Source organism: Suncus etruscus, chromosome 6 (genome assembly GCF_024139225.1).
Source record: "Suncus etruscus isolate mSunEtr1 chromosome 6, mSunEtr1.pri.cur, whole genome shotgun sequence".
Lineage (NCBI taxonomy): Eukaryota > Metazoa > Chordata > Mammalia > Eulipotyphla > Soricidae > Suncus > Suncus etruscus.
Genome location: NC_064853.1, coordinates 8,863,167 through 8,884,857, shown reverse-complemented (window position 1 = coordinate 8,884,857; position 21,691 = coordinate 8,863,167). Strand labels below are relative to the sequence as shown.

General features: G+C 35.0%; 1 protein-coding gene across 1 annotated transcript in view; it reads left to right on the top strand.

The window, feature by feature from the left end:
• Positions 1-5,674: 5,674 nt before the first annotated feature.
• Positions 5,675-21,691, top strand: part of LRRC7 (leucine rich repeat containing 7) — a 363,919-nt gene continuing 347,902 nt past the window's right edge. Inside the window, exon 1 of the mRNA XM_049775680.1 lies at positions 5,675-5,872. Within this exon, the coding sequence (XP_049631637.1) occupies positions 5,684-5,872 (189 nt within the window). The 5' untranslated portion in view covers positions 5,675-5,683. The remainder of the gene's footprint in view (positions 5,873-21,691) is intronic.

Below are 21,691 nucleotides of genomic sequence, written 5' to 3'. Positions count from 1 at the left end.
ATCAGGTATCACAGAAGGAACTGAGGAACAATACGAAATCAGGAAAGTTATGGAAATCCTTTTTGTACAAAATAATTTGACTGTGTTCCAGCTAGAAGACTAGAGTCCATGTTTGGCTTTCTGCCACATTACTCTGCAGTAAAACCTGTCATGCATACAAAGCTTCCAATTAAATTTTTAGAGCTTTACTTTTTAATATTGAAGGACAGCCAGGCATCACCTGATATTTGTGGAAGACCTCCCTCAAAGATAACAGCTAAAAGAAATGAACAGAAAATGGAACTCAGAAATAATGCAAGAGGCAAGGGGAGTTGACCAAAAAAATGGTTACAGATTTTTTGAGAGAAACAAAAAATGATGTGACATCCTGAAATGCAAACAAGATCCTAGAAAAAGTAGAACAAGCCAGAAACAACTCATGGTTCTGAGACAGTAAAAATTTGGCTAGTAGATAAAAGTTATCTTACATAGTGTTTAAAGATAAAGTCAAGGGAATTCCTTCAAGAACAAAACCAAAATTCAGGGAAATGACAAAAGAAAAGATCATTAAATTACAGGAGGAATCTAACAGGGATTGCAAAGTAATTCCCAAGAAGTGGAAGAAATTGTCGATTAAATAACAGAAAATAAAACTGATTTGAAGGATAATTGTTTCCAGAGGGAAAGAGCTCATCAAAGTCCCAGTGGAGTGGGTTAAAACAGGAACATAGCCAAGCATATTGTCAGGAAATTGTCAGAAAATTTCGAAAGAGGAGATAAAAGTTCTAAAATGTTCTTATGAAGGGGAAGGTAGGTGTGAGACAGGGTTTCGCATACTAATTGGACTCAATTTCCTAACAGTCTTAAAAGCTAGAAAATAAATGACTTCAAAAGAAAATTCCTTCTGACCTGGAAGTAGCTAGCTAGTTAAATTTCCCATCATTGGTGGGTAAAATAAAGTCATCAAGGGCAGACATTAGAAGGTCTCAAAAATTGTACCCGATGATTTTTTTCAGTAAAGGATCTACATGTTGCAATCAAAAAAAAGAAATAAACAACAACTAAATAAGAACAAAAATTAAGCCCAGCCTGGAATGTTAGACCTGAGCAATAGTTAAGTGGATAGGCTACTTGTCTTGCATGAGATCTACTTGTGTCCAATTCCCAATACCACATCTGGCCCCCCAAGTCTGCCAGGAGTGATCCTTAATTAAAGAAAGAGCCAATGAGGGAGTAAGCCTGAGCATTACTGGGTCTGACACAAAAACAAACAAACAAAAATCTGGAATCTAAAAGCTAAGCTTAGAAAAAAGAAAAAACCCTAAGAGCTAGAAGAGCAGGAAGAAATATAAAATTCATAGAATGATAGGGAAGAGACATTCTAAGATAACAGCTAGCTAGTCTAAAAAAGCAAGCACTCTAGAGAGGAAATAGGATGATCTATCACTCCTGAAAGATTATTTCCCCCAGCAGGTGGGAGATGGGGCATAAAGTGACAGTTTACATGTATTCATCTATATCCAAAGAAGAAAAATAAAGTTGAATTAGTAAAAGGTACAGAGAGAAGACAAATTAGGCAATATTGAAGGGAACAAGAAGATGTACAAGAAATAAAATATTCTTGAGTATAGTAATATATATATATAAACCCATAGTATGATAAATACTCTTAATTCAAATATATATTAGCTGTTCTTTATAAGCTGTTAAAAATGTGTGGGTATTTGTTAGAAGATGGACTTTCATGTTAAATTACTAGAAACCTGCCATTAGAAACATCAAGTACTTCAAGAAAGTGATTTAGAAATTCAGAGCAGGAAGGAAGATAAAATCTAAAAGGTTAAGTGCTATTATGTATAAGGAGCACAACCCAGGAATGGAAAGAGCTAGGAGAGAAAAAATCCAATGTTGGGGCCCAAGCCATAGACCAGCAGGTAGAGTGTTTGCCTTGCATGTAGCCAATCCTGGTTATATCCCTAGCATCTCATATAGTTCCCCAAGTCTGCCAAAAGTGATTCTGAGTTCAGAGTCAGGAGTAAGCCCTGAGTGCCACTGGGTATGTCCCTCACACCACCACCACCACCCCCCATAAAGAAAGAAAAAAAAAAAGAAAATTCAAAGTCATCAGTAGATGAAGGATTTGTTCAAGTGATGGTAAATGATGCTATCAAATATATTAGAAAGGAGTAGGAAGACTATTAGAGGGACTGAGTTTTATCAAATGAGAGAAGAGAAATAGCTTTGACAGAGCAAAGACATAGAAACTGTGCTTCTAAGTCTAAGGAGGTAGTATGAGAAAAAAATTTTCACACACAAAATTTCATCTGCTGACTGCTCCCTGCTATCATCCTGGAAGATGACACCATATGGCACCAAGAGGGCAGGCAGGTGACTTGTGCCTGGCTGGCCTGGTAGCTATGTAGTTATTCATTCAGTTCAGAACTGATTCCTCCCAAACTGTAGTAAAGCTAGGCTGAACTGACTCAGAGATCCATGCTCCTCATGCATTGAACTTGATTCTGGTACTCGGCCTGCATGCGATATAATTCTTAGCTATACCTACTTGAGTTTGCAATTGCCCCAACTGGCTCCAATTGGGTGAGGGGGCGAAACTGAGTTTGAATGTCAGGATCTGGTTTATAGTGCACTTTGGGGAAAGCAGAACCTCTTTTTATATTTAACTGTAGTAAAACCTTGAGATTTTTGTCACGTTGATTTTCTTTCAAAAGTTTTTGTTTCTGAAGTATGAAATAACTGGATAAATTTTAAAAATAAAATAATAGAAAATCTACAATATCAGAAAATTATCGTGTTTCACTAATAGTGACCCCAATTCAAGGATCAAGTCTCAGTTGAGTCTAGGGAAGGAAAGGAAGATGGAGTGAGAGTTGATGTAATTGATTGTCAAGTTATTTTTTTCTCTTGTGGTATGCTTATTTTTTTAAATAAATCTTTATTTAAGCACCATGATTACAAGCATGTCTGTAGTTGGGTTTCAGTCATAAACAGAATACCCACCTTCACCAGTGCAACATTCCCACCACCAATGTTCTCTTTCCCCCACTCCTGCCTATATTCACAACAGGCATTCTACTTCTCTTACTCATTTCTGCAATAGCACAACTGAGTGGCAAATGTACTTCTAGAAAGTAAAATTTTGGGAGATATTCAATTCTCCTTTCTTATCTACCCCCACCTTACCCAATATCCTCCCCAGATCTATTGAACACTTCACCAGCATGCTAGATTCTGATTTTTTAATATCTTTTTGTTTGTGGTGGTAGTATTTGGGTCACACCAGCCCGTGCTCTAGGATTACTCTCAGCTCTGATTACTAGAATCACTCCTGGTGAGCTCAAGGGACTATACATGATGCCAGAGATCAAACCCTGAGCCATACATGTGCAAGGTAAATTCTCTATACTTTGTACTTTCAATCTGTTCTCTGATCTTTTAATATATTTCGAATCCATTACTTCTTTCCAACACCCATGATTTATTTTGTTTTTGTTTTGTGATTTTTGGACCACATCTGGTGATGCTCAGGAGTTACTTCTGATATGCACTCAGAAATTGCTCCTGGCTTGGGGACTATATGGGAGGGAAACTCAGGGGACCAAACTGCGGTCCATCCTAGGCTAGCGCTTACAAGGCTAGCCACTTCACTCCACCAATCCGTCTCTCACCTGTGACTTATACTTATAATTGTCATAACGTAAATAAGTTTTTGGTATATAAGTGCTTGGTATATGTTGGATATTTAACATTAACTGGATTTCTCGCCTGTGTTAGATTCCAGGTAGAAAGCACCAAACCTAAAATCAGGGATTTCTACTAAGGTCAGGTGAAATAATAGTTATAAAACCTTATGACTCATGTTCACAGAAATGGCAAGTGTAGGAGTTCAAGAGAGAAAGAAATGGAGAAAAAGATAAAGGTCATTTTTCCAACGATTTTAGTCAGCTTCCTATAGATGGTCATGTGTAAATAACCACTAAATGTTTACTCATGAACCTGTCTCCAAAATACCATTTTATTGATTTTATAAGTTCAAAGGGGAAGTAAGAATGACTTTGAACTAAACATCTAACATTTGTTAAGTATATTTTATTCACTTACCTTAAAATATGACTTTGTGGAAGCAAAGAAGCAAAATACTGTATTGTTTTTTTTGATAAACTAGCAGCAACTGCTGATTTTGAAATACATTTTTGGGCAACAAAAAACCAAACTAACAAGTATATATTAAGTTTCATAGAAATGCTCACTCAATATTGCTTCAATATTTGGCAAATTGGACTGTGAATTCAAAGTCAATGAAACACTGTTTTCTTTCAACTCCCAAACTCTACCTGGTGCATTTGGGAAACAAACACATCATTAGAAGCAATGCAGCTACTGCTCCAGGAACTCAAGAGGCAATTCTCAGGTCATTCTTTCAGAGATACATTCATAAACAGTGTAACTTTTTTTATTATTAAAAATAAGATTTTTGCAGAAAGCTATCAGTGATGGACAGGGCTAAGGAGTGAGTCCCAAATGTTGTTATTTATTACTTGACTTATAATTCATATTTCAGTCTATATTTGTTAGGTATATCCATTCTGCTATCAAGTGTAAAGGCGTATGCTTTGCTAAAGAAAATGCGATTTATATCTCCATAAAGGTTGATGGTCCAAGATGAATGGCATTGGAAAAAGCCACAAATATAGTCAAATGCTAGAGGTGCAATGACACAAGTCCATTCAAGATGTCACAGCATTTATTCAGTTCCTCCTAGAAAGAGGAAAAAGACAAAAAGTTAAGATGATATAGGAATTGTTGCTAGAATTGTAAGTTTTTGGCTCTCATTTAAATCATAGTATTCAAAAAGAGAGCCCCTCATGCTGAAATAACTAACCATCCCATCATTGCAGTTCCAACAAAGTTGAAATCTTGATGAAAATAGGAAGTTTGTTCAAGATTTTACCCTACCCCTTCTCTAAGATATGTGCCCAGAACATGTTATTTATTCAATGAACTACATGTTGACCAGTGAAATGAATGTATGACTCAAAAATATTATAAACATTCATAGTCAATACTTGAATGTTTTTGCAAAAATGGGAGAAATGTATTCTTGTTCCAATCAATTCTGGCAATTTCTGTACTTAACTGTAACTGTGTCATTAAAAATTATAGACTTTCTTCAAGAGGCACTCTAAGCACAGTATTAGCATTTGCACTGAATCCAAATTGTATGATGGCTCTTTTTTTGTCTTCCCAAAGCTCTGAGAGTGTGGGAAGTTTCCTAACCTTTCTGAATCCCTTTCTTTTTTGTTTTAAGTGGGAATGAAAAGCTGTCTCAGACATCTTGCGGGGTAATTTTAAGTTGCATGTGGTAGGATGCATGTTCACATCTCATATAAAGTGTAAAGCATTAGGTACTGTATTTTTTTGCTCTGTAAGACACACCTAACTATAAGACATATAGTTATTAGATGCTCCCCTCCTCTACACTCAGGTTTCAGCTCTCGGTGGCATTTGCTCCATAAGACACACATTTGTGGGGGGAAAAAAGTGTGTCTTATGGTATGAAAAATATGTTAATTATGAAATGTATACAACACTGAATTCCTAATAAGGGCTTTAAATATTGGATATTTTTTTCAGTAAATAAAGCAACTCTCCCCCCCTTGCTTTTCTTCTAGTGCAGTGCCTGGAAATGACCACCAAACGGAAACTCATCGGCCGTCTAGTGCCATGCCGATGTTTCCGAGGTGAAGAAGAAATCATCTCTGTGTTAGACTACTCCCACTGCAGCCTGCAGCAAGTGCCAAAGGAAGTCTTCAACTTTGAGCGAACATTGGAGGAGCTTTATCTAGATGCCAATCAAATTGAAGAGCTACCCAAGGTAATTTTTGACAACCTCAAATCCACACTGACAATGAGCATTTCCTCATTTTCACAGACTTGCCATGATGATTATGTTAATGATAGGCTTCTATCTGGGTAATTGACAAATCATTCAGGTTGATATTACCTCATTATTCTCATTACTTCTTTATACATGTCACTTGACATTTATTCTAGGGGACGTGTGAAGAACCAATTGAATTGCATGGAAATGGTCATTTTTATGGAGTATATGTTGTCTCTGTATTTTAAGATCATTTTCTAAACATTGCACAGTAAATCAGAGCAGTAGTTTAAGTTTAGCAAAGAAAGAAAAAATATGCCGTTCTATATTGTAGAGTTGAAAAGATGTATGTTATGAGTTGAAGTCACTTTGTTTAATAGCCTCAAGTTAGATGGTTTGAGTCTAAAAAAATACTTTCACATATGTGCAGTTAATACTGTTAGAAAAAACATGCTACTTTTTTTCAGAATTTTGAAACTTATTATTATAAATATTATTGTATTTCTGGCTTACAACTGATACATGTAGCTCTAAATATAAGTACTGCTAAACTTTACACATGCACATGTATGTGCACCATAAAGATTAGAAGAAAATGATTATTAAAAGCAAATCATGCATCAGGCCGGAGAATTGGAGTGAAGTAGTAAGGCTTCTGCCTTGCCAGTGCTAGCCTAGGACGGGCCTTGGTTCAATCCCCCTGCATCCCATATGGTCCCCCAAGCCAGGAGCGATTTCTGAGCGCAAAGCCAGGAGTAACCCCTGAGCTTCACCGGGTGTGGCCCAAAGAAAAGAAAGCAAATAAACAAACAAACAAAAAAAGCAAATCATGAATCAAGACCACTCAGCAAGGAGCCAGTGGTATAGTTTGGTGGTAGAATGCTTGCCTTGCATGTATGAGTCTTGGACTGAATTCCTAGTTCCCCAAAACTAAATAAAAATAAAAGGGTAATCACAAAGCAAATAAATCCACAGAGCTAAGGTTGGAAAACGAAAAACACTAGATTATAACAACCACTTACATCAGTCACTCAACCTAAGTCATTGGTTTGAACTTCACCTAGGGAGCATCTACCCAGAGGTTCAGAATGAAGATGTCATGTAGTATAGATTTCTATGGCTTATGCTAAGAAAAAAAATGTCTATTATATATACATGAACCAGGTAAAAGAAGAAGCTACAATAAAAGCTAATTTCATTATCAAAATTTGAGTGTAGTGTGGTGATCAAAACAAATTATAAATAATTATTTTCATTTTAGATTTTGAATTATAGTGTTTATCAATGGAATGGCAGGAAGTAGTTAATGTGCACTTCAAAGGCAATGGGCTTTGTTTTTTGACAACCTAAGTGTACTGCGTCATCTCTGATACTTGTTTCAGAGGGCTAGATTGACCTCAGAAACAAAGTGGCCTTGGATTAGTATCTAGATTGCATATCTATTATAGGCAGTTCTGTCCTTCCTACCAGACTAGAATCTACTTAAGGCCAGAGATGGCTTCTAATTCATCTCTGATAATATTCACATAATATAAAATCTATTTGTTCACTGTCCCTAGGTAGAACAATGTCGGGAACTTCTTGTACTATGGGCCTTCATTAGCAAAACCCTGTGAAGTTAAATAATTCATAAACGTGGTAATCTTTCATTCTAATTTAGAAGAGCAAGCACACATTGTCTTTTTAAGCAAGACAATCACATATTAGGAATAAAAGAAAGGCTATCTGATGAAATATGAATTTTAAATGAAAGAACACACCATTCTTTTGTATATTTTTGACCTAAGTACTTCATTAGATATGTCTATAGCAGAAGTGTTTGTTGTTTACTTCAAGTAAAAAAATTGTAATTTTATTTCTAAAATCTGGCAACCGAAGACCAATCTAGTCACTTAAAATCTTTTCTTGAACCATGTATTATTCTCAAGACAAATAGAAACAGCATGGTTTATTTATCAAACATTTATTTAGTACCTACTCTATTACACAATGCTTGAGGCTAGAGGGGAGAAAAAGAAAAAGAAATATAAATCTTTGCTCCCAAGAATCTGACAATATGATCATAACAACAAAAATAACCAAAAATCTAAGTAACAGATAACAATTGTGTCTGACATAACCCAAGAGTAAAATGCTGTGATAGAATTTTCATATAGAGAGGAAGTACATTGTACATGGGTGAGAGAAAAGCTTGATCAAAAAGCATAGATGCAAGACCTGAGATGGAGTTGCAGGTATGTGGGATTAGAGTAGGAAAATTAGGGAAGACTCAGACTATGGATGGCTTCAAAAGTCATATAGCAATTTTTGCCTTGGTATACTATGTCGGCATTTGAAACTGGAGAATTTTATCCAAAAGACAAGCAATAGGTAGTCTTGGGTGAGAAACCTTCAGGTATTTTGTGATAGATTCATTAAAGCAATGATTTAGCAATAAGTAAAAAGAATACAAATCAATCCAATACTTAATATACATTCCCATATACTTGAAGATAATTTCTGCTCTACTTAGTATGTTTTATAGAGTTCATGTCTTCACATAACCTCTTAAGATTTCTTTGAATATCCAAGTTAAATTGTTATTTTTCTATAATAGCACTTCAAAAATAATTCTAAATATCCTAATTTGAAATATGATCATAATAGTTCACAGATAGATTAGGGAGCTGTTAAAAAAAAAAACAGAAAACCTAGGAACAAAAAGATTTAACAAGTATTCGGTTTAAGTAACAGAAAACCTTGTTTAAGCTAACTGAAATAGTCTGCTTGATTGGCTCCTACCTGTGGACAATGCATTAAGAAGATACCCCTCAAGCAATAGAGCCGATATTTCTCTGTTCTCCTTGTTTGGGATCTACTGTGTTCTGAGTTTGGCTAATCACATGGTAGCAGAATGACTGAAACTGTTCTCAAGTTCACTTTCCAACATCAAACAAGAGAAATGTCAGGCTCCTGGAAGCTCTCTCTTCTCTGGTCAGATTAGAAAAATGTTTCTCCTAGCTCAGTATTTCTCACCTAGCCCTTTCTTCAGTCTCATTAGTCCTCATTGGTTTGCAAGCCAATTGCTGATTTAGCACTTTGCTATGAGATTCACCATGACTGCTTAGGCTAAGTGATAACTATGTCTGAGTTGGTCTGATTACTGGCAGGCATAAAAAGAATAGGAAGAGAAATTCTGTTGGAGTAATTATCTAAATGCCCACTACATGCCAGTGATTATGGAATCATTGTTTTATGAGGAAATGCAGCTCTTAATTAGACAATATTTAAAGTTTGGAAGGCTTTGTAGACAAAAATAATGAGCCTTTAGAAGATTTAGATCTTCAAATTCAGATTAAATCAAGTAGCTTTACCACATTATTTTGGTTCTTTTTGTGTTCCTCTGACATTCTATTATTCTGATTTCTTATTTGCTAAAGAAAATACACATCTGTATTCTTGATGTTATGTCACAGCAGGATTAAGGTTATACATGTCTTTCTTCTTTCATTGGAAATAAAATATTTCTGATTATTATATTTCAAGATTATCCTAGCTAGCTTTGAATCTCCACTATCAAATATGATACAGTTGGTAAAGAGCATGTAGTCAAAGTTAATGGCAGTAGGAAAAGATATGTCCCGAGTGTGTTAAAGAAGTTGTAAAAATAGGCATGAAAGAACAGGAAATTTTTCTTGAATCATTAAATAGTTCAATCTGTGTTACTTAATTTTCTGCAATAAAAGGTAAGAATAAAACATGACATAACTTTCACACAGTGGTAGAAACCCACACAGTTTATAATTTTGGGCTGTTTGTCTTGTTATTTTGAATTGGGAACTTAAAATTACAGACAAAATAATAGACCAGAGCAGGTGTGTATTATATATAAGAAACAGTGTAGGAAAGAAAATTCCTGTATGTGGGGGTAGTGGTAAGAAACAATGAGAAGGAGCAAAGAAACTTCTTGAAACTAAAAAGAAACTTTTCAAAGAACTTTCAAAAAGAGAATAGAAATAATTGTTGGAAAATGAATATGTGGACCCAGAGAGATAACACAGCGGTGTTGGCCTTGCAACCAGCCAATCCAGGACCAAAAGGTGGTTGGTTCAAATCCCGGTGTCCCATATGATCCCCCGTGCCTGCCAGGAGCTATTTCTGAGCAGACAGCCAGGAGTGACCCCTGAGCACAGCCGGGAGTGGCCCAAAAACCAAAAAGAAAAAAAGAAAAACAAATATGTAAGTCAAATTGAAAGATATGAAAAGAGAAATTGATAAAGATCATCAGCATAACTGTGCATAGACATAGGTATACCTAAGAGGCGGAAGCATCAAACTTAGAAAAGTTTCTCCCTTTGAGTTTGAAGGGACTCCAAAATGCTTAAGAAATTTAAAAATAAGTTTAGGAACCAGGAAAACAGAGAATTAAATTCTAACATTGCTATTGCTATTGGCTTTGGAAGATATTTTTTTGGAAGCTTCAGTCTTCTTATTAACAAAATTAGTAGCAAAACTTTTGGTAGGGGAGGATAAGTGGAAGATAGAATAATATATAGAAAATGTACACATATGCATATACTCTTAGTTGAGATCATAAACCTGGAAAAGAAAATATTTTTAACCAGTATTCAGCACTTTCCTAATTCAGATGAAAGAAAATGACCACATTGATTATCCTGAGTCAAATAAAAAATAAATCTGTAACACCTCAAGATAGTTCTGGGGTATGACGGGGCCGGAGAGATAGCATGGAGGTAAGGGTGTTTGCCTTACATGTAGAAGGACCGTGGTTTGAATCCCGGTATCCCATATTGTCCACTGAGCCTGCAAGGAGCTATTTCTGAGTGTACAGCCAGGAGTAACCCAGAGTGCTGCCGGGTGTAACCCAAAATACCAAAAAAAAAAAAGATAGTTCTGGGTATTAACTCTTCAGCAACTACAACAAAACCATTGCATGAAACATCTGTATTTGAAATCTCTAGAGAATTTCTAAGAAAACAATCTTCAGGTCCATATTGGTGATAGGTTTTTGACTTAACATCATTATGTCAACACTTTTGTGATAATACTGCCACTTCCTGAATTCATTGACTCAGTGAATCACAACTGTATTTTCTGTATTTTCTTTGTCTATTTGTTTTTGTTTTACGGCCCTAGCCAGCAAAGCTCAGGATATGCACTCAGGAATTAGCCCTGGAGGTACTCAGGAGACCCTTTGATTTGCCAGGGATCAAACCCTAGTCATTTTTTTTAGTAAATGCAACCTTGAGAAATATTTTATTTAATCATCAATGAATATTTATGAACAAATCAAGTCTGGAAAAGCAATTAATTTCACTTAGACCAAATAGAATTTAGATTGCTACCCAAAACTATTAGCAAAGGCTACATATGAATTAATATATAGGTTGCACTTAAATTAGGAGTCAAACATAAATGAATAAGTGAACATGACTTGTTTTTAATGCTCATTGTCTACATGGTTCACTGCTCTATAAAGACCCATAGCCATTAACTTTACATCTAATGCAGAAATGTCTCCTTATTATTTCTCTTGCATGTAATCTATCTTTTTCATAAACACTTCAACTAATTGAATCAATCACTAATGTAGGATTCAGACCATCATATTATAGAGGGTTTTGCTTTATTAGAAAGGTCTGTAATAAATTTATACTAACTTCCTGTACCAGTTCAATTATTAATCACTTGAATATTTATCTAGGTAGTCAGCTTGATACTAAGACAATAATTGAGACATGCTGTCTCTTAAAGAGGAAATATTCTTCTGGCATTACTGTCTTTGTCCTTGAAATATTTTAAAGGCTTAATATTTTATGTCTTTGAATCCTTTTCTTCCAAGATTAGTTTCCAAATTTCTTCAACTATTTTAAAAGACATTACTTCTAGAGGTTTTATCACCTTGATTATTTTTTCTCTAGACACTTTCAAGTTATTAGCTTAGTTTTAGACATTAATTTATCAAGTAACAATATTTATCTAAGTGGAAATATCCAACAGAGAAATAAACAAAAATAAAATGGAACCCAAAAGGAAGATCAGAGATGGAGATGGATTTATGTATTATCCCCCAAGAGGTGAGAATTAAGATCAGGAAACAAGACAATGTCCTTCATAGAGGACAAAGAAAGACAGCTTCAGAGAAAAAATATTACCCTTTGGAAAGAAAAGTGAATAGTACAAGCTCACTTTGGAATTTGCCTAGAAGTAGTTATTTGGTTTTTTTTTTTCCTACAAAATCATGGAAACAGTATTCAGAAGTAAATTTAGAAAGTTATGTATATAAAACCAAAGACTCCATGAATGAGAGAAATGTGATATTTTTAACTGATTTTAAACTAGGTTTCTATAGCTTACAAAACCCATTTTTCAGATAGAACAGGAAAAAAAATATAATGCTTTCTGAGCATTTTTAAAACTATCCTGAATATTAGCAATCTTTCACTACATTTGAGATTTAAGATCATGGGTATTTAACTTGTAGAAACCTCAAATGAACTGTGTTATAAAGGAAGTAAAGTTCTATTTTCCTTTCAGAATTCCATAAAACACTTCAAAAGGCACATGTGAAACACTGGGAAATCATGTTGATTTTTAAAAAATAGTTATTCTTGAAAAAAAGAAAGAAAACACTAGCAATTTAAGCATTAAGTGACTTTACCCCCTAAAACTATTCTTTTAGAAGCTTCTTGTTGATGTCTCCACTGGGGTCTGATTTTTACTTCTGCAAAGCCCAGAATCAGTGCCAAATATTTCTAGAATTTTTTAAATCAGTTATTGTTGTCAATTTCAGAGCACTTTATTGGAAACATTTTGAAAGTAAATTCTGAACAATAATAAATTTCATGTAGAATGTTTTCTGGTACCTTAGAGTTTCCAGACGAAAAATAACCTCCATAGTTCCAGTTATTTCTCCTAGAAATAAACCACTGTCTTGGAAAAATTTGCAGATAAATAAATAAATAAATAAATAAATAAATAAATAAATAAAATATAACCACTTCGTGGAGCTTTTTGTTCCATGTTGATCATTCATGAAAGACTGAGAAGGACTGAGTAGCTGCAACAGTGAATGCCCAAATGAAAACAACCAGGAACTGATCAAAAAGAGATGTTGTCAATGGTAAGTTTATTATGTCAGAGCCTGGCTCCTATCATTGGTACATGGAATAGCAGAAATCCTCCTTGATTTACAAAATAGTGGATAACAAACATGAAGCTGAATTGTGCCAGCAACCAGCAGGTAGAACTGAGTTTGAAGTCAATGGCCAACAAGAGATCTCTGACAGTTCTGTTGAAGCTGGCTGAAATTAACCTTCACAGAAAATACATGCAAGCTCTTGGTTCAAAAACACTGCCCCCTGCTGTCCATAATCAGTATTGCTACCTTCAGCATTACCTGCTGTTGCATGGCCTTGAGATCTCTGTCAACATCTTCCCAGAGAAAATTCCTTCACTGTCTTATACAAAATAACTACGATCCAATAATATCGCCACTAATACCCCACCAATTATTCTAATCACCACTAAACTCCCCATCAATTATTCTCTAGAAACTGTTTAGAACAATTCAATTGGATAACTCAGATGCTGCTAAATAAGTATCTCTGGTATGGTGTCTGTGGTTTTACAAAAGATCTTTGAAAGTGACTTGGAGGTGAGTAAAAATAGAAAAATTGAAGCATGTGTGCATAAAACAATGTTTTCCAAAGATTCCACCTCCTGGGGGAAGGGCAGAGAGGTGTTAATAACCTCATATACAATTGAGATCATTTTATGTTTGTTCTATTAAAGAAACTAAATTTCCAAAGGGTCACTGAGTGATGTTTTTTTCTTAAGGAAGGCAATAGAGCAAATTCATTAATGAAAGTCTACATGGAAATCAAAGTAGCTCATTGAGGGAAATTTTGAAAGATGTATGTATTGATGCTAATTCTGGAGATTGGCATGAGGCAGAGTCCTTTTGGGGATTCTGCCTTATACCAAACTACCTAATACTAAGCATCCTGCATTTTTATTTACTTGCTTTCTGAATACTTTGATGGCATAAGCTAGAACCATCATATACTATTTTCTCAGTTTAAGACCTGTACTCTCAAACTCTGAGAGTAGAAATACTCCAGAGTAGAAGAATGAGACCACACAGCTGGAATAAAATTTACTTTAGTCAGTTTGCCAAAAAGGCCCCCGCATTAGCCAGCAAGGAGATAAGCCCCATCCAAGTTCATGAGAAAGATTATATTGGAAAAGGATGTAGGGAGTCCCAGCTTTCTGATGATCTTTAAAATGATTGGCTATTGTGTAGGGATACCTTCCTACTGCTCCCTTGTTCTTCCCAGATAGGCTACCTGGTATGGCCAGGAAACTTGGGGTGGTGTCTATGGAAATAGGCTTAGGAAGACCTATATTCTATGGTTCTTACAAAATGGCATCTCTCCCTGCTCAGAACTTGAGAAGAGGTCTACCATGTGGCCTTTACAAAATGGCGTTCCTCCTTATTCAAAATTCAAACACCAATAGCTCCACATGCTGAGTACAATCCTAGTGGCACTTGGGATTCCTGTCACAGCAACCAATGTATTATCTATGGCACAATTGAAACTGAGTGCTGTGAATTGACACAGCTCTTATTATAGTATGGAGGAGTCACAATAATAGTGCCATCAGTTTCATGCTAGGCATGTGAGGCAACCCTGGGTAACCAACTCATAACTCTAAGCCTGCGAAGCAGATACTTTGAGCTCAGCCATATCCTAAGATCTTTTAGGTAATTTTTTTTACTATATAAAATTGATTGACAATAGTAGGAGCATTCTGAGAATGCAGGGATGATGGTTCCTGGTTATTATTGTAAAAATGAATGAGAAAGAAAAGATTCAGGTTTAACCTGGGTTCTTACCTGACCTAGACATGAAATCTCAGAAATTACTTAACTCTTGAATTTTAGCTTCTTCCTCTGTGGTTATTAGCTTACCTTTTTTACCTGCTACAAATTTATTCCTGCTGGGACTATCCTGAAGATCAAATAACGTACATGAAAGCACTATAAGAACAGAAAGGTGGAGCTGAAGCAATAATACAGGAGTTAAATTGTTTGCCTTGTTCTCAGCTGACCTTAGTTGTATCCTCTGCACCACTTGGTCCCCAAGCACAGCCTGAAACAGTCTCTGTGCTCTAAGCTAAGAAGTAGCCCCTGAGCTAGGTGTGACTCAAAGACCAAAACTGAATAAAAATAGCAAAGTCTTACATAACTATTGAATTAAAAGCAATGGCATATTTTGGTAAGAAAGGAAATACGCTTAATGAAGTCAATGTCCTTTATTATAAATTTAGGCAAATATAGTTCTATAATCACCAAAAAATGCTTCATTGGTTAACAAATGACTATAGATATTCTATTTTTTTATGGTTTCCAGTAATCACAGCATATTTGACTTTTAATTAATTGTATGCCACAAAATCCCCCAAACTGTCCATTTTAGCCAAAGAATAGCATTTTTAGAATATTTCAGCTAATCTTCCAGTGAATAAATGATTGAAGAATTTTACATAAGAAAGAATCAATAGGAAGATTCCAGAGAACTCTGAATTGCTGATTCTAATTTATGACACGGTGAAAGGAGAGGTACCATTCCACCTATGAGGGATATGAGATGAACCTACAGACATAACATATAACCATGTTTGCTCAAGATTTAAACTCCAGATGCCTACTGAATTTGTAAACAATGACTGAAGGTGCTTTTATCATAAGGGATTCAGGGATGGGAAATAGTCCAATAATTAGGCCACATGTCTATCTTGCATCCAAGTGGCCTAATAATACATGGCCTCCCAAATATCACTGCAGTGACTCTGGTGGTCTCTGACATTATGATTACTAAATCTTTGGCCACTCACATTGAACTGATGCCAGGTTGTATCACAGAAAGTGGATATTGGGCCCTGGGAACTGCTTGTAGGGTCCTAAAATAAGTAAAAATAAGGATTGTATTTCTAGTGGAAAGAAGGATAATGAATGTTACACAGCAAAAAAGTTCTCCAATATTCTAAAGTACTGTATCTTTAATTCAACTGATTGTTCTTTCTTGTTATCCACTGATATTTGCTACTTAGCCCTAAGGAGCCTAAGTTTATGTTCTACTTAAATCTTTCAATAAAATTGTTTGAAATCAAGAACACTTGATATTGTGTGAGCAATTTAATTGAGATGAAGGGAGCCACAGTATAAAAATTTAGGGTGACAAATTTTGAAATGCTAGATTCGAATGTTGAGATTAGTGTGTCAAAACTTTCGTGATCAATGGTTATTTTTTCCTCTCAAAAGGAATATTTGGAAGTAAAAGAAACTATTTTCATCACTAAAGCTATGTATTGAACAGTGTTAGAACAGAAAAATAGGTCCAGAGAGACAGCACAGTGGTAGAGCCTTGCATGTGGCCAACATGTGACCAACACAAGAAAGATCCTGGTTCGAGTCCCAGCATCCTATATGGTCCCCCAAGCCTGCCAGAAGCGATTTCTGAGTGTAGAGCAAGGAGTAACCCCTCAGTGCAGCAGCCAGGTGTGACCCAAATACAAGAGGAAAAAAAAAAGAATGGATAAATATAAGGAACTTTGCTCTAGGATAAATATGACCATTATTTTATTTTATAAAAACTTTATTTAAACACCATAATTACAAGCATGATTGTAATTGGGTTTCAGTCATAAACAGAGCACCCTCTTCAACAGTGCAACATTCTCACCACCAATGCTTCCCTCCCTACTCCCCCACCCCTGCCTGTATTCAAGACAGGCATTCTACTTCTCTCATTCATTAACATTATTATGCTAGTTGTTAGTATAGTTATTTGCCTAATAGCATTCACCACTCTTTGTGGTGAGCTTCATGATGTGAGCCTATCCTTCCAATCCTTAACTCTATTGTCTATGATCCTTATTACAATAATGTCTTTAATTTTTCTTAAAACCCATAGAGTGAGACTATTTTCCCTATTACTCCCTATGACTTATTTCACTCAGCATAATAGATTCCATGCCCATACATGCATAGGAAAATTTCATGACTTCATCTCTCCTGATGGCTGCATAATATTTCATTTTGTATATGTACCACAGTTTCTTTAGCCATTCATATGTTAAGGGCATCTTGGTTGTTTCCAGAATATTCCATTTTGTATATGTACCACAGTTTCTTTAGCCATTCATATGTTAAGGGCATCTTGGTTGTTTCCAGAGTCTGGCTTTTGTAAATAGTGCTGCAATGAATAGAGGTGTGAGAAAAGGTTTTTTGAATTGTATTTTTGTGTTCCTAGGGAATATCCCTGGGAGTGGTATAGCTGTGTCATATGTAAGTTCAATTTCCAGTTTTTTGAGGAATCTCCATATTTTTTTATATAGGCTGGACTAGATGGCATTCCCACTAGCAGTGAATATGAGTTCCTTTCTTTCCACATTCCCACCAGCACAGCTTTTTCTCTTTCTTTGTGATGTGTGCCAGTCTCTGTGGTGTGCGACAGTAATTTATAGTTGTTTTGATTTGCATCTCCCTGATGATTAGTGATGTGGAGCATTTTTATGTGTCTTTTAGCCATTTGCATTTCTTTGAGTAAGTGTTCATTTTCCCCCCATTTTTTGCTAGTTAATTTTTTTTGTGTGCGTTCTGTCAGTGCCTTGTATATTTTGGATATTAGCCCCTTATATGATGGGTACTGGGTGAATAGTTTCTCCCAATCTGAAGATGGCTCTTGTATCCTATGAAATAATGCCTTTCTCAGTTTAATATATTCCCATCTGTTTATCTCTGCTTCCTCTTGTTTGGAGAGTGTTGTTTCCTCCTTGAAGATGCCTTTAGTCTTAATACTATATAATGTTTTACCTATGTGTTGTTCTATATACTGTATGATTTCAGGTCTGATATCAAGGTCTTTAATCCATTTGGATTTGCATAGTGTTAGCTGAGGTTCTGAGTTTGCTAATTTTGCAAGTGGCTAACCAGTTGTGCCAACACCACTCATTGAAGAGACCACTTGCTCCACTTTGGACAATTGATTGTATGTCTGGGGTTCATTCTCTGAATAATAAAATCTATTTTACTAATCTGAAGATCTGTTTTATTCCAATACCATGCTGTTTTAATAACTATTGCTTTGTAATACATTTTAAAATTGGGGAACGTAATGCCTCCCATATTCCTTTTCTCAAGGATTGCTTTAGCTATTCGAGGGTGTTTATTGTCCCAAATAAATTTCAAAAGTGTTTGATCCACTTCTTTGAAGAATATCATGGGTATCTTTAGAGGGATCACATTAAATCTGTACAATGCTTTGGGGAGTATTGCCATTTTAATGATGTTAATCCTGCCAATCCATGAGCAGGGTATATGTTTCCATTTCCATGTGTCCTCTCTTATTTCTTATAGTGTTTTATAGTTTCCTTTGTATAAGTCCTTCATACCTTTAGTCAAGTTGACTCCAAAATATTTGAGTTTATGTGGCACTAATGTGAATGGTGTTGTTTTCTTAATGTCCATTTCTTCCCTATCATTATTGGTATATAAAAAGGCCATTGATTTTTGTGTGTTAATTTTGTAGCCTGCCACATTTCTATATGCATCTATTGTTTCTAGAAGCTTTTTGGTAGTCTTTTGGATTTTCTAAGTATAGTATGATGTCATCTGTAAACAGTGAGAACTTGACTTCTTCCTTTCTGGATGCCCTGATATCTTTTTCTTGCCTAATCGCTATAGCAAGTACTTCCAGTACTATGTTGAATAGGAGTGGTGAGAGAGGACAGCCTTGTTTTGTACCAGAATTTGGAGGAAAGGCTTTTAGTTTTTCTCCATTGGGAATATTTGCCATTGGCTTGTGGTAGATGGCCTTAACCATAGTGAGAAAGGTTCCTTTTATTCCCATCTTGCTGAGAGTTTTTATCAAGAATGGGTGTTGGACCAATTATCAAATGCTTTCTCTGCATCTATTAATATGATCATATGGTTTTTATTTTTCTTGTTGTTGATATTGTGTATTATGTGAATCTATGGATGTTAAACCATCCTTGAATTCCTAAGATGAAATCTACTTGATCTTTCACCAGAAGGTGAATGACCTTCTGGATGAGTCATTGGATCCTATTTGACAGAATTTTGTGAGGATCTTTGCATCTGTGTTCATCATGAATATTGATCTGTAATTTTCTTTTTTGGCAGCATCTCTGTCTGTTTTTATATAACCAATTTTTAAATTGTAAACATGATACTCTTCTTTTTAAATACTCAGCTTTTAAATGTCATATTAACAAACAGTACATTTCACATTAGAGTATAAATTGAAAGAACATGGAATTGTCCAGAAACATAATGTTTCCCATTATGCACATTGAAAAACTGTACTTTCTCGCTCTCTTATTAATTCAGAGACATTCAATGTGTGTCATTCTAGGTTTCAATGCCAAGGTACAGAATTTATCTGAACATGGTACCAGAGCGATAACACAGCAGTAGGGCATTTGTCTTCCAAGCGGATGACCCAGTATGGACACAAGTTTGATCCCCAGCATCCCATGTGGTCCTCCATGCCAGGACAAATTTTTGAGCTCAGAGCCAAGAGTAACCCCTAAGCATCACCAGGTGTGGCCCCAAAACAAACAAAAAAAAAAAACAAAAAACAACAAAATAAAAATATTTATCTGAACATATAGGACTGTCTAAAGAAAATCTGTTGCTTGTAGATATACAACCAGTACATAAAGATTTAAAATTTGTTTATTTAATCTCTTGCCTGAAACATATTTCTTGAAGTCTGTTCTTTTATTGAAATATTTCTGTATTCCAATGTAAAATTATTTTTTAATAAATAATTATGTGGATTTTTTTCTGGAGACTCAAAAAGAGTGAGATAAAGAAGGAATGCGAAAAAAATGTTAGGTCATTTTTCTTACTCAGATCTGTTTTTTTTAATGTTCCACTTCATCAGCTATTTATAGTATCAGCAATTCTTATTTTTATGTTTCAATGAGAAACAGAGATAACTCATTTTCTGACTTTTTTTGGTCATCTTCCAGCTGCAGACTTGTTTATCCTACCACCTATTTATAATCTTTACCCAAATATCAAATCTCATTGAAATCTGATTTCACTATGATGATAAACCCTCTTGATGATTTTTACCACCAATTTTGGGAAATAGCACATAAAAGCAATAATTTTAGGTGAAACATATGTGTTGAGTGGTTCATTCATTTAGCCTTTCTCACTTACAGTACCAATTATGTGCGAGCAAGGAAAATGATCCATTACTAACAAACAAATCAAAGTCATTATTGACTAGCAAGAATACAAAAATCTATAGTGCTGTAAAAACAAATTGAAAATATATATTTAAATAACATTATATGAATGCAAATTCTCTTAAGAAAGTCGAGGAGGAGGTTTGCTAAGAGATTCCTATAGGTAGAGAGAATAATAATGTTCTTTTAATGAGTGAACTTTTATGTTGAATTTGAAGGACAGGAGACTGTCAAATAAGATTAGATAAAGAGCATTTAAGGTAAATAAATGACCTAAGGTAAGAAATATTATGGCAAGACCAAAGAGCAAATTAGAAATGAGCATTTCATGAGTAAGGGGAAGGGAGTTCAAGATCCAATCAGAGAGGTAGGTAGATCAAACTGGACCATATAAATTGAAGGAAGCCAAGACTTATGGTTTTATTGTATAATCCAATGCTAAATGTCCATATTCTTGGTTTGTTTTTCTAAATACAACCGATGAGTAAGATCATCCTTTATTTTTGCTTCTGCCTCTGACATTTCTAGCAACATATCTTCCAATTCTGTTCAAATTGCTGTGAAATACTTGATTTTTTTTTTTTGCTTCTTCTAGCTGCATAGTACTTTATATGTTAGAACCTCTTTACCTATTCATTTATTTTTTATGTTTGTGTTGCATCTTAGATATTGTACTAAAAGCTGCAATGAACACAATCAAAAATCCAATGATCTCATAATAGTGGGGGATTTGTTGGTTTTGGGAATAGCAGTATAGAATTGAAATAGCCCTGTTCTTACTTTTTTAAGAAATCTTCAAATTGTTTTACATAGAAGTTGTACCAGAAGACATTTCCACCAGTAGTGAATGAGAGTTCTGTTTTTTGGTCACATCCCCACCAAAGCATATGTTTTGGATTTTTTGCTAAATATCATTTTCAATAGTGTGAGGAGGTACTTTATTTTCATTCTATTCACGTTTTTCTGATAATAAATGATGATTAACACTTTCCATATGCTTATAGACTAGCCATGTGTGCTCATAATGAATATTTCTATTTCTTCTGTCCATTTTTAATGGAGTTATTGAGCATTTTTTGCTGCTGAATTTTGTGGTTTTTAAAATAAAATTTTGAATGCTAGTCCTTCATCTGAAAGTATTATGTGTGTATATCTTCTTAAAATTTGTAGGGTGTCTTTTTATTTTAGCATGAGCTTCTTTTGCTATGCAAAAGCAATTTGACTTATATTGTCCCACTTGTTTAGTTTTGATTTTGTTATCTTTGTCAATGGAATTGGTTCACTGAACATAGCTTTGAGGATCAGATATTAGAGAGTTCTGCATGTTTTTTCTTCAATATATTTTATGGTTTCTGGTCTAATTTCTGGGACCTCTGGCCACTTTAAATTGATTTGTGTGAATGGTATGTTTTTCCAACTTAGTTTTCCTACAGATGGTTATTTAGTTTCCTCAGGAGCATTTCTAGAACTATTTCTTGTTCCACTTCATGCATTTCACTGGACTCATGTTATAATTAATTGGTC